General features: G+C 42.1%; 1 protein-coding gene across 1 annotated transcript; it reads right to left on the reverse strand.

The window, feature by feature from the left end:
- Positions 1-135: 135 nt before the first annotated feature.
- LOC146169717 (kin of IRRE-like protein 1) lies at positions 136-12,965 on the reverse strand. The gene is made up of 13 exons (XM_083388868.1): positions 12,689-12,965; positions 12,138-12,311; positions 9,402-9,554; positions 8,141-8,275; positions 7,061-7,255; positions 6,535-6,637; positions 5,859-6,013; positions 5,304-5,518; positions 4,735-4,875; positions 4,064-4,301; positions 3,456-3,631; positions 2,854-3,058; positions 136-2,361 (listed from the first exon to the last, which is right to left on the reverse strand). Exons 1-13 carry the CDS (start codon positions 12,732-12,734, stop codon positions 1,643-1,645), a joined length of 2,655 nt encoding a protein of 884 aa, XP_083244994.1. The 5' UTR covers positions 12,735-12,965; the 3' UTR covers positions 136-1,642.
- Positions 12,966-13,596: the final 631 nt, after the last annotated feature.

Below are 13,596 nucleotides of genomic sequence, written 5' to 3' on the forward strand. Positions count from 1 at the left end.
TAACTACGTTTTGTTTTTCTGTTTAGCTGTAGCGTAACTACATAAACATTTTACAAACCTGGATTAGAATTTATTTTTCCTGTTCGATTAAAGACCAGGATTGCTGGTTTCTGTTTTTTGCTTTAATGTGAAAAAAATGTGCCAAAAACGATCAACGCACTAATAAATCACACATAGCACCGTATTGTACAATTTGGCGACAAATTAAGTCAGCAAAAACCGGCAGAAAAGAATGTCAAAAACCAAAGATTTGCACAGCATTTGATATGTGATAGATCGTTGCGGTCTAAAGGGAACTTTTGCAAAAAGTTGCATGAAAATAAACAAATGCGCCTTCTTAGATTTAAAAGGGCCTTTTTATTTAATACGTTTTACCTTAGTAAGTTTTTTTTGGCATTTCTAATTGGGTGCGAAACGCGTTGAAAAGCATACGATGGCAAAAAAAGCAAAATCAGTGCAAAAACGAAATAGGATAACGAAGAAAGTATAAGAAAAGATGGAGCCTTTTAAATGTGACTTTGAAACGCAGACTAAAAATAAACTAGAAAGAGTTTTTTAGCACACGGTCCAGCCATAGTAGCTTCCTAAAGTTTTTACTTGTAAAATTTACTCTTACTTGTAAAATTTACTCTGATTTAATTCCCGTTAAAGTAAAGGTGATTTCGAGCAATACTTTTGATTGTACGTTGTATAGGCCATACATTTGTTTTAAATAAAAACAAACGCATTTAACGCAGTGTGACGTCACTATATAGTTTTAAACTGGCGTTTTTCGTGGGCTGGCACCCTGACAGTCATTTCTAAGGCACTGTTCTCCCGAAAAATTAGAATAGGTTCGCAGTTTGAACGCAGTTCAACAATGCGAAATTATAAGAATGGATTTGGCCTTGCAGTTGGCTGCCATCGCATAGAAAACTTTACAGAGACGAAAAACAGTGGTGACCGACCGATGTGTAATTACAATGAAGATCATTTTGCGGGCATAAATAAAAAATTGGTAGACCAAACAAAAATGATAACAAAAGGGCTCGAAAATTTTGACACTAAACAAAGTTGGATTATCGTTTAAAATTACGCGTTCAGCCAAGTACGATATTAAATGCAAAAAAACAGCCTCTTAGTTATACTTTAAGATCGCCAACCATTCGCGCTGTTGTTTCTCGCACATTCACAGCCGAAACGAAGCCTAAATCGCGTTTCCGCAGCTAAATAACTGCACCATCAACACAACATCCTGCATGCTTAAAACTCGGAGGTATGACAGCAAACAAAAACTAAGCCCACAAACGCATGCTTAGCAGCCTTTTCAGAACCGGACACACAGCACTGCTGAAAAATCGTTTTCTTGCTTCGGACTTTGACGCGACTCGAATAAAATACGGCGCGGCACAATACGTTCCAGGAACAAGCAATTCTACAGTATCAAGAAAGAAAATGAAAGAAACAACGAAATCGAAACTCAGTTGCTTTTACGTTGCGTCATGTAAGTGTTTTTTTTTGTTCATAAAAGCACCAGAAATCCGTCGAAACTCTGCACATCAGCCAAGTAACTCTTTTCGGATTCTCTCGCACGCGCCTGCCTTCTTCTCACGCGCACCCTGTCGCACGGGATTGTTTGTGGTCACGCCGGGCGGTGACACCTCTACACGTGAGTGGCCATCCGGGCCGTGGCCAGAGGCCTGAGAAAGTCGGAGGAGCGCGACGACTGGCTCATCCGCGATGACATGGTCATGCGCGCCATATTCGGGTCGACGCCTCTCATGGCGGCCGCGCTTGCGCTTAAAGTGGATCCGCGCTCGATTTTGTCCAGCGATGACTCGGAAGAGCCGCCGCCCATCTGGTGCTGGTAGTAAGGGTCGGCGCCGGTGATGCTCTGCGGGATCGGAGTGGTCCGATTCCCGCCGTAGTCCGGCGACGGGCCGAAGTACATCGGCTCGCCGGCGGGGAGCGTCGCGAAGTTGGGGTAGTAGTCCATGCTGGGCGGCGGCGCTATCGAGTAGGAGCTGCTGGCCGGCGCGCTGACGTCAGAGTGCTTACGGTTGACGTAGCGATTTGGGGGCGGCGAGAGGCGGTCGGCCAGGGCACTGGCGCTTCGAACCCCGGGCGCGAAACTGTTAGGGTCGTAGTGATTGTAGTTGTGGCGCTGCGGCGACATGGAAGGGTGGAAGTCGTTGTAGGAGGAGTAGTCGCCGGCGTAGTGGTGCGGAGGAAGCTCCTGCTGTTCCGGATGCGGCGGGAGGTGGTGGTACGATCCCGGGTATCCAGACGCTCCGTTGCTTACCGAGGAACTCTTGGCAGGGGAGGCGGCGGATAGGGAGGACGCCTTGCCTTGGTGGTCGGTGCGGTTCCACGAGTGAGCCTCTGCCAACGGACAAGCGATAAATTCAACGTTTGTTTGATTGGACAGAAGTAGAGTGGTTTAAGGGTATATTGAGATGTATAAAAAAATATCAAAAACACTATATAGGAGAGCAGACAGGGACGTTTTTTATTTAAGGCCACTGATTACAGGCCTAAGACCCGGCAACAAAATACAACAGACTAATCTGAAAACTATCCCTGAAGAACCATACAACGTATTTCAGCGTTTTATGTCCAATTTAGGCTCATAATCCCGTGTAATTAGGAAAGTACCAAACGGTATACATTGCGAATTCGTTTCGGGGTAATAATTTCCCTTAAGATGAAGAAATTAGTCTCACAATAATAAGGCATACCATAGTGTTTCAAGCTTTTAAAAGCATACAAAACAAAACCAGCAAGAAATCGAAAGTGCTTTGGTTGTAGCAGTCCCTAAAGAAGCATCGCAACTTTCATAAGCAGTAGATACAAAGTAGTTAAAAGTCGGCTTACCTTCGGTGTGGTAGCCGTCGTCGTTGCCGGAAGTCGGCGTCGGATTTGTGTCGTCACTTCCGTCCACCGAGTCCTCTCGCCCGCCCACTTGCGACGAGATGGAGGAGCGAGGTTGGTAGTCGCCGCTGGCGCTCTTCTGGTGCTCGTGGAAGATCGGTACGCTCTCGTCGCCGGCGAATTCGCGGAGGGCGGCGTCTTTGGCGTTCTGCGATTAAAGCAAATGCTTAGTTAACGTTTAGGTTGATAAAATAATGAAAATAATGCGCCAGTTTTGGGGAGTTTGTGAGAACTGTTATTTTTGCTTACCCAGTTGGAAGGTATTTATACTGTGGGAAGTTTTGTTAACAAGGCTAATGAAAAAATCGTTACCTTGTCCTACCAATTGCACCTATACATCATAATACATGGCCTTAAAACTCCGAAAAGTTATACCAAAACAATCTTATAGACTAAGATTTCTATAAAATTATGATAAAGGTAATATCAATTTAGGAAACAGGCATATTCAACACTAAAATCGTAAAAAATCCAGTAAATTCTAACAGAAATAAGAAAGCAAACTTTGCTTTGTAATGTTTATAAACTCATGAAGTTAGTCGTACCTTGTGAGCAGATTTCACGTTGGCCCTTTCCAGCTCGAAGTTTGTCGACTTGCGCTGGCGCCTGGCCTTTACGCAGTGGAGCATGACCACGATAATGATGACCAGAAGGACCACGCCCCCGAAGGCTGCGCCAATCGCGACTCCCAGCATTGCCGCGCCACCGGTTGCTATGGAATCTGAAAAAAAAAACAATATTTCTACTAACAGTAGTTCATTGTGTACGCGCCTAAACAAAAGCATTAGGCCAAAATGTGTTATGACGAGTCAACGGCGGCGATGGCTAAGCATAATTTCACAGATAAAAATTGAACAAGAGGAAAGTTTTGTTACTAGGAGAAATCGTGTCTTAAAAAAATGTATTTTCCAATAGTTTGTGCAAATTTAAAGAAAAGGCTATAAAACAAACAAGCTTATTGCCAATTTTATTTTTCAAAACACCGGTTTGGGTATCTTCAAATAACCTGTTCGCTGTGTCTTGTTCTAATGTCATGCACTTTCACGACATTTACACTATATTTAATTGTTTCTGCTGATAGAAAAGCGTAAAAAAACAAACAAACACTAAAATCAAGGCGACTGATCAATTAATATTCATTACATTTAAATACCTTCAGTCAATTCAATGCTTAGGCTGTTCGTTCCGTATCCATTGGCAACCGCGCAAGTGTACGAGTGCAGGTCGTCGCTGGAGGCGCCCTTTACCAACAGGCTCGCGAACCTGTCGCCGCTTTTAAATAGGCCCTGGTACTTGACGTCACCCGCCTCAGCTATGACGTCACCGGATGACGTAAGAGTCTGGTTGCCGGTCAGCGTGAAAGCGCGGTCCTTGTGTTCCCAAGTCCAGGTCTGCAAGAAAATTGAAAATAGTTTAGAAACGCTTTTTCGTTTGAACGAGAGAAACCAAAGCGATTAACCAAGAAAAACAGATAATTAGTTATTTGTGTTTGATGTCTGACTATAAATAATAAAACATTCCATATTGTCATTGCTCCCCAAAATACTTTGTAATCTTGTGTCCATGATAACGGGGGACCTTGTAGAATAAAATTTGACATAAATTAATAAAACACCAAATGCAGTAACTGGTCAAAATGCTTTAAAACAGTGTGGCAATAAAATCAGGAGCTAATTCAAACAAAACAAACCGACAGTTGTTTCATTCAAGTCAAGGAGAAGTTTACCGACAGCCTTAAAACATTTAAATTTGAAAGCACCTTTCGTAAAACTGTAAAACTACGAAGTGCAATGGCAAATCTCAGCTCAGTAGTAATGCACTCACCACAGAATCGATTCCCGGATCACTTTTCAGCTCGCAATTCACCAGCGCGTCTTCACCAACCGCCACGTGCTGTCGGGGGGCGCTAGAGAACAGGGGGGCGCCCCTCACGCGTAACTCGATGCGAGCGCTATTGCCTCCGACCTTAAAAAAGAAAAAAATACATTAAACTTAAAATCCGGAAAAAAGCGCTAGTGAGGTAAATTGGCAAAAGTTTCAAAGGCATAACAAGTGATTGCTTATTGGTTAAAGTGACGTCAATATTTGAATTTGCTATTTTTATTAACGTAAAAACAATTCAAAACAACAGGTACAATCATCTTAAATATACCTTTCAAAATCGTTTTTTTTTATCGACCATTTCTTATAATTTGATAAGTTTGATACAAACTAATGCAAAAGTTAAATATCCTGCTAAGTTTGCAGTTCCAAGGCTATATTTTACAGCACATTGTCGCCAAAAAATATAGGTAACAATGTAAAATAAGCGGTAAAACATATGGTTAGAAGGTTTTATCTGTTGTTAAAACCAAAATAAATCAGTTAACGGTCAAGCAAATGCTGCAACTTACGTTTTTGGCTGTCGCTCGGCAAACGTAAATCGCCGCGTCATTCTGCGTCACGTTGTGCAGCGTCACGGTGCCGCCCGTGGCCAGGACCCGGGTCTCACCCTCACGGACCCAATCTACCGAGGCCCCGGGGTTCGAATCCCACTCGCAGCTCAGGTTCACGTTTTCGCCGATCTCAACAGTCTGCGGCGACGAGCCGTTGATGAAGCGAGGCGGGTCTGTGACGTCACAAAGGAAAAGATTTAAAAAATGCAAATGCCTTGACACTGAATTCGAAGAGGTAAGAACGCCAGGCAACAGAATTTCAAGTATTTTGTTTATGGTTGATGAACGACTTGGAATATTTACAGACAAAAACTTGAAGAGTTAAAAAAACATAAAATAGTTTAATTTTGAAAAATGGTTTGGCAGGAAGTCTGCTAAAGACATTTTTGCTAGAGTATATCCAATCCCCTGCTTTTACAGTGTTAAGGCACTGCAATAACGGAACATGCTACTTATTTTTTGACTGCACATTTTCACAGTACAGTTTTTATGAATAAAAGAGGAAAAACTCACATTTGACGTTGATTGACAGCTGGCTTTTCTTCGAGTAACCTGCTTCGTTCCTCGCTTGGCAGGCGATGATCACTTCGTGCCAAGTCTTGTCGATGTCCTTAACCACGAAACTGGACGAGCTTTCGTCACTCTGGTCCTGACCGTTCACGTACCATCTTGGGAAGTATGCCCGGGTTAATAAAATCACGGTGCATATCAAAATAGACCAGGGGTGAATTGACGTGGAGTAAAACGTTAAGCGGACGTGTTGCGTATACGTTAAATCGGTAACAATAAAACTTAATAAAAGAATTGAAAGACATCATTAGGTAAAATCAAAATTTATTTTCGCATAAAAGAATCTTCTCAAAAAACAAAGGGTGAAAAACAAACAATTCTGGGTGCACATTAGAGTGCTTAGGAAAAATTAGAATCCGTTCAGATTAGGATTTTAGATTTATCAATTCAGATTATTTTCAGCGTGTTTTGTACTTAGTTTGATATTATCTTATCATTTGACAGAAGCATGAATTCAAAAAAATATAAGATATAAACTCAGGTGAAGTATTTTCGCGCCAGATTGTTGTCCAAAGTTTAAAAGAATTCTCACAAATTAAAAAAACATAATTTTGATCAAATTCAACTCATAAATATAAGAACCCCCTTAAAAACATTTAAGTTAGAACAAAGTTGTTACCTGTATTGCAAGACCGGTGGGTCAGCCATTGCTCTGCATTCCACCGTCACGTCATCGCCGGCCTGGATGGAGGGCGGTAGAGAGACGGAGACAATCGGGGGTTCTGGAAACAAATTCAGTTTAACCTCAATTTGTTAAAATGCCAAGAAGAAATTTGGTAAAGTTTTCAGAGACATTATCAGACGGAATATTAGTGAAAGGATAATAGAAAATTATCTTTGTTCGGTTTATTCAGTTTGAATAAATCATAGTTTTGAAGAAGAAATTACTGTCCTTCGGCATATATAAAATGGTAAAAACAAACTTTGCCAAACAAAACGATTTTATTTAAAAAAAAATAGCTTTCCAAGAGATGCCATGAACAACAGTAACATGGTATTCGATTTTTGGCGTACAGAAATTTAAATTATGGACGAGAAGCTGATAAAACGGAATTTCGTAAAGCTACTGTTGAAATACAACCAGGAAAAATAAAAACATCAAAAGAAATAAAAACACAAAGAAATATACAAGTTTCTTCACTTACTCTGCACATTCAGTCGAACCATCTTGGACTGGACCTGGTCGAGTGCAACGCTCTTCATGACGCAAGCGTACGTAGCGTCTACGTCATCAAATCCGGGGGTGATGCGCAGGGTTGAGGTGGTGTTGAAAAGGCGAGCGGGGGTGGCGGGGGTACCGGTGACCACGCTGGTGACCCCTTCGACGATTTCGACCCCGTCTGTTAATAAAAGTATTGTTTAAACACCACATTTGTTTTGTATTGGAGTTCGGTTAAATTTGGTCGGATTATGATTTACTTTATTTTTCAAGGTGAAAAATGTGAGAGAAAAAATGTTATTGCAGTACAAATCAGCAGAAATATCAGCAATAGTTAACATGTCCCTATTTTTTTATTATTTAGTTACTATACAATAAATAATCTTTAACTAAATGCACACGAACATCAAAAAAGTGTCCTACAGCTTAAACTTTCCGTGTTTATTTTTTAACTTTTATGCAGAGACAGCAAAAAGAATTTCATTTAGTGAGTGGAAATGTCCTTATTCTTCTGGATTATTTACTATTTATTTTTAACTTGTGGTGAACTCCACTTATTAGTTAGGACCAGGAGCCTATTTCGCAGAAATTCCGAATAAAAAGGCAATTCGCGAATGTTTGCGTCCGTTTTGGGCGACGAAAGTGGCCAGGAAATGAAATATCGTCGACACGGGAAATGAAAACATTGGGAGACAGGGCGGCTTTACGCTACGCTGCGTATCCGTCATGCTTCGCCGAGCGCGCTTGGCGGTAAGCACGACAATAAATCTCGGCGTTTTAAAGTTATGATTTTTTGGAGTGACATTCGGTCTTACCCCTGCATCACTTTAGCTGTTTTTGTGTCGATTAATCCCACAAAAACTAAAAAAAATCTCGGAGAAAACCCTGCTTTTGATGCTAGAAATCACAAAAATCATGTTGTTCCTTGTTCAAGGTACTTCTATAGGTTAGTAAGCACGCTCAGTCACTCCAATCCACGCTAAATTACGGATAGATTTATGAGAAATACACTTCTGATGCGTGGATGTGAAGTTTTGCGCAAACCGTTTCGTCAAAAAAAACTTACTTCTGAACCAGGACAACTCGGCGGCTGGTTTGGCGCCGTGAGCGCGGCAGGTGATGGCGTTTTCTTCGTCGGCCACAGCGTTCACAGTGATGTCGTCCGACTGGATGTGGTCTATCGTCGGTCCAATGGGCGGAACTGAAACAGCGTAAAGGCGAAATTAGACAAACGGTATACAACAGATTTCGCAAAGAAAGATAACTATGATTGCCGAAACGTACACCGGAGATTTTAATTCTTTACCAAACGTTTCGGTAACCTATGCAAGCCGCCTTCGCCAGGGTGAATGGCGCCTGCATAGGTTGCCGAAACGTTGGTAAATAATTAAAATTACCAGAGGACCTGTTTTTTGATTTAATACTATGCGTGGTAGCAACAGTTTATATATGTACATTGTACACTGGAGATTTTTCGGCCTCTTGTTTCATTACGAACGAGTAAATTAATGTGGGCTTGTATACTTAATTGAAACCAGCCGACGTCAATTTGTTTCGACAACCTATCACTCCTAACTGTCGTAAATATTTGTAGTCACCCCTCAATAATTTCAATTTTAGCATTTCTTGCAAAAACATAAGGCAAATATTAAGCGATCTCATAAGGTCAACATAACGTTCGACAAGCCCATAGTTAGCGCCGAGGCTGTACATTTGACCTCGGTCTATTTGCGCAACAAGGCGCCGAGTTTATTTTGGCCCCGCGACCGCCCAGAAATCCGGGCCCAGCTTTTAGTGCACGAGGTTAAGCGTTACGTACCGAAAGCGCAACAGCGGACTGACACGGGCGCGTAATGCCTCAAGTCAGAAGATCAAAAGGTGTCAGTGTCATGTTTCAACCTGCCTCGCCTCCTAACTTGGATTACCCCACTACAAGTACATGGTCCTTAGGAGTGGGGCTCGGTGAGTTTACTCGGTGACTATAAAAGCAGAACCTTTCTGTATTTTTTGGATAAAAATGGTAGGAAACAGATAATTTGAAGGTTCAACAAAATACGAACCAAATAAGGACAAAATGTGAAAAGCTCGTTAAAAACGGAGCCTGTTAGTGTTACTATTAAAGGGTACCAATGGTAAAAAACAACAAAAAATTTATTTAGTTACAATTACAGCAAAATAAAAATGACACAAAACAATCCAGGAAAAGGTGATTGCAGAGTGAACAAACTCATTCGGAAAATTCACATTCCTAAAGCATTAGTCGCATAATATAGCGCAGATTAAAATAAATCTTCCGTTAAAAAATATGCTGCTTTCTCTATTTGTACCTTGAACGGTGACCTTGGCCTTCCTCGATCTGAGCACGTACATGGTGACCTGGCACTCGAATATATTGTCGTCTTCCACCACATTGGCGTTCTTAATCAGCAGGTTGTACTCGCCCCTGGCTGCGTTGCCCACCATGAAGTAGCGATCCCAGTCTGTCGATTGATAAAGTTGTCGGTTTAGTTAATGTTATACTAAATTTATAACCAAATTAATTATCGAAACCTTCAGAAAGCATATGACCAACGATGGCGGCATATTAACAACGATTTAGGGAGGTTGCAAGGGCTGATCAGAGAGTAGGCTACACATCGAAGGGAAATGCGATAACTAATAACTGTTTGTGAAGGGTTTTAAATCGTTGCCACCACATTCGCGAATTCTTTAGCAATGATGGCGTGTTGCACTTATCACGAAAACAGTTGTCAAAAGCAACATTAGGACTTTTTTCCACGCGTGCCACAACAAATGACCGTTCAAAACCATGACCTTATTTTCATAAAAGTTAGACAAGTTTTCGGCGAACTGTCGCAAATTTATTCCCTGGCGAGAAAATGTCGGCAGGTCAATTACCGACCTAACAAACGTACAGCGTATACGTATAATACAATGCGGTAAGTGCGTCGTGTGGCGAACCACAGCGGCTGCAACACATGACCCGAGTCCTATGGCAGCTGCGAGGGTCACAAGCTGCGATTCGACACGCACCCAACTCCGCTGCCGCAACTCACTACATACAAGCAGCAGCCTTAGTGAAGAGGCCAAATTGCAGCGCTGTTACCCGTCGTGGTACAGACGTGCTATGCTTAGCTAGCGCAGGGATATTATATTTTAACCCATTTTTGCAATAGTGCGGGGTGGTGGTTTGATGGTTTGCTTACCCTATAAAGATTTTTTTTAAACCAAGCGATTTGTAGTTATGCGGTTGATAAAATCCATTGGCGGTTTTGTGTAAAAAGTGTAAAGGACGCATAGTCCAAATATGGATAAAACAATTCTTGAAAACAAAGTTCAAATTTTAAACATTATAAACTTATTTACATCGCCGGTTAGCCAAACCAAAACAGGTCAAGCATGTGAAAAGGGGTGATAATTCGCGCTTCAAATCAACTACAAAGCTGCTTCATTGCACTAAACCACAACAAAACAGGCGTGTTGGAATTCAAAAGAGAGCTTTCAAAGTGTTAAACAAGTCCATTATTTCAAAGTTATAGAAAATCGTGCACGAACCGCGCCAACTTAAAAGACTTGTTTCACGCTCAGCCCTGAAATACAAGCAGAAAACAGGCCAATTTCCGCAGTAGCGCCGTAATTCCAATTTGGCGGCGAGCGGCGTCGCCGCCGTAGGAATTACGCCGTAATTTCGTCGTAATCGGGCCTACCCTTGAACCGCGATGACGCGAACACGCCACGGTGTGTTCCTTCAGGTGCGGATGCCGAGCTCCGTTGATTGACTTAATCGTCGTCCAATTAAAGCGACGATCGCGGTCTATGGTCACGATCGGTAAAATCGATTCGGCGCCACCTTGGAGCCAAGCCATTATTAACTTGGGCTATTTGCGACTCATTATGGGACTGTTTACACGGCAAACTTGAAAGTACAAGGCTCGCTGTTATTATGCAGTCTTATAGGCTAAAGAAATAAAACGAATGGCTGCCGGTTTTTAGGCCACGCGAATTTACCGATTCATGTAAAAAAGTACCAAAACCGTGCTATAAATACTGGGGTATACCAACTTTGAAGCCGTCCTTTTCTCCAGTTGAAAAACAGGCACTAAAGTGCAAGTTCGCAGCGCTTTGCGTCATTGGCAAGTGCAAAGCGCGAGCGGTTATTGACTCGGATTATTGACGAGTCTTTATGAGCAATTTCGCATACACCCGGCCGCTCTGGTCCCAAACGTCAGCTTAAGCGTCGAATTCCCGGGCGTTCGGCCGACTAATTAAGAGAACGTCGCAGTTATGCGCGCCGCTTCAAAGTCGCCCCCATCCTATATGCTTATTAATAAACCCGAGCGCAGCAAAAAACAACTGGCGCTTTGCTGCCCGGGGAGGCGACGAAAACACCCGGTTGATCGCCTGGCACGCTAATGAGAAACCGCTTTGTCTGTCTGTTGGTTTGACGCCCACATCACCAATATGTCATTCCACAGACAAAGTTAAGTTTAAGTGCGGCGTGCTCGGGGAATTCCGCCAGAGGCTCGAATTATAATTTAGTCAGAATTTCCTTTGTGACCAGTAACGAAGTGCGGCGAAGCAACATAAATTTGAAAACTTATACAGTTAATTCTACCATCAATAATAAAATCACGATATATCTGGAACAGTGCTTTTTTGTCATGTTAAAAATAAGTAAACGGTTATTCATAACGTTTAAAATATGCTACCTACTTCTGTATGGGTTTTGATATACTATCCATACGTCTGACTAAAACCTCTAGCCATTACGCTCGAAAGCTGGTTCTGAATTTTTACAACCCTACTTGTGCACAACTAGCGGCCAGCCAATGACAAAAAACTCAACTATTAATGACCTATGTTAAGCAAAGACTTTAAGTATCAAACCCCATCAAAATTGGATCACGATTTGACTTTATTTTTGATTGGGTCGCTGACTGCAGCAGTTTACACGGTCAGATTAATTAAGTCGACCCAAGGTTTCTCCAAAACTCGCCGAGATTGTAATTCACAGCACAGAGAGGAAGCTCAAAAAAGTGGACGGCTTGTCACATTTAACTCACTTGACATGTTACGATCGGATCCCATGCCGAAGTTTTCCCGCGTCCATTGGACCGGGTTCTCGTCCTCGCCGGGCAGGTGGTCGACCACGCAACGGAGCGTGACGTCATCACCCTGACGTACGGTGACGTCATCCGGTTCTTCGACGATGACGGGATCGACGGCGAGGCAGCACGCTGCGGAAGGATACGGTTGTATGTAATAGGGGGAATTATGTTTGTTGGCGATAAAAGTTTGGCCGTTCATAAGTTTCCGGTTAAGATTTGATTTTAGGAAAACGACACAAACAAGTACTTCCATTAACGGCACTTCAGCACATTTTATTTTATAAACCCTTAGAATTTGGTTGATGTAACCAACACGTTTGTATACTTAGTTACAATGTAGTCGACTATTCCCGACCCTTCATCATTAAACAATTTCAATGACTTTATTCAAACAATTCAATTCCTTTTTAATTGCGTAAGCAGCACAAGCATAAGCAGCCTAAAGTTTAAACAGTGAGAAAACGCCCGACACCTGTAGTGATTCACCCACTGATAAAACAACATACCGATAAGTTGAAGACAGATCCAGGGTATCCACAGTTTTCGAAGCATGGTCGCCTCAGTCGAGCCAATATCCGAGACAATGTTTGTTATTTCGGAGTTTACAACGTTGACTCTTTGCCTACGCACATACACGACTCCAGCCTACGCGACAGCCTTCACTGGAATGTATTGGAAGTCGAAATTCGCTTTGGTCTTTTGAAGTTTCCCTGTGTATTCTTTCTGTACTTACGAAGATCCGAAAATGGTGTAACTTGCTTCAGAGGCAATTTTATATGATTGTTATTGTTATCTAAGCTTTCCTGTAGAAGACAAAGGGGTACATATGTTCGTTATGCCGTTCGAGAAAGTTGTAAGCGAATACGAAACACGGGCCACACACAATAACATGTACAATGTGTATGAAACAAGCACAGGCCGCGTTTCATAACAGCACCTACGACTTATCTTTCACTCTGCTCTTAAAAGAAGCTGCCTTCTCAACTTTATATCTTGTAACAAATTAATAACCTCAAATAAATACCTCTGCCTGGATTCGATGCGGTTTACTTTCACTGATAAAATCGAACTTATCAGAAACCAACATCAACAACATTAAAACGAAATACCTAATTTGGTATTAATGTTTAAGTTTATAAGTCCACATAAAACGGCTTCCTGGTTTATTCAAACCTAAAAATATTTATAAAATTAAAAAATTCTTATAAAAAGGCTTCCTGGTTTATTCATACCTAAACTCAACTGTGTGTTAAAAACACTAAATACATATCATTTTAACCTAAGCCCTAATCTAAACTTTCCAAATCCCCGGCACCCGTCGGCCCGTCACCAATTCGGCGAGAACCCTCCCGGCGACGATCAAGCCGCTCAACTAATCCCGATCGCGCGAACGGCTTTCACGGCGCGAGCGATT

Source organism: Ascidiella aspersa, chromosome 1 (genome assembly GCF_963924565.1).
Source record: "Ascidiella aspersa chromosome 1, kaAscAspe10.2, whole genome shotgun sequence".
NCBI lineage: Eukaryota > Metazoa > Chordata > Ascidiacea > Phlebobranchia > Ascidiidae > Ascidiella > Ascidiella aspersa.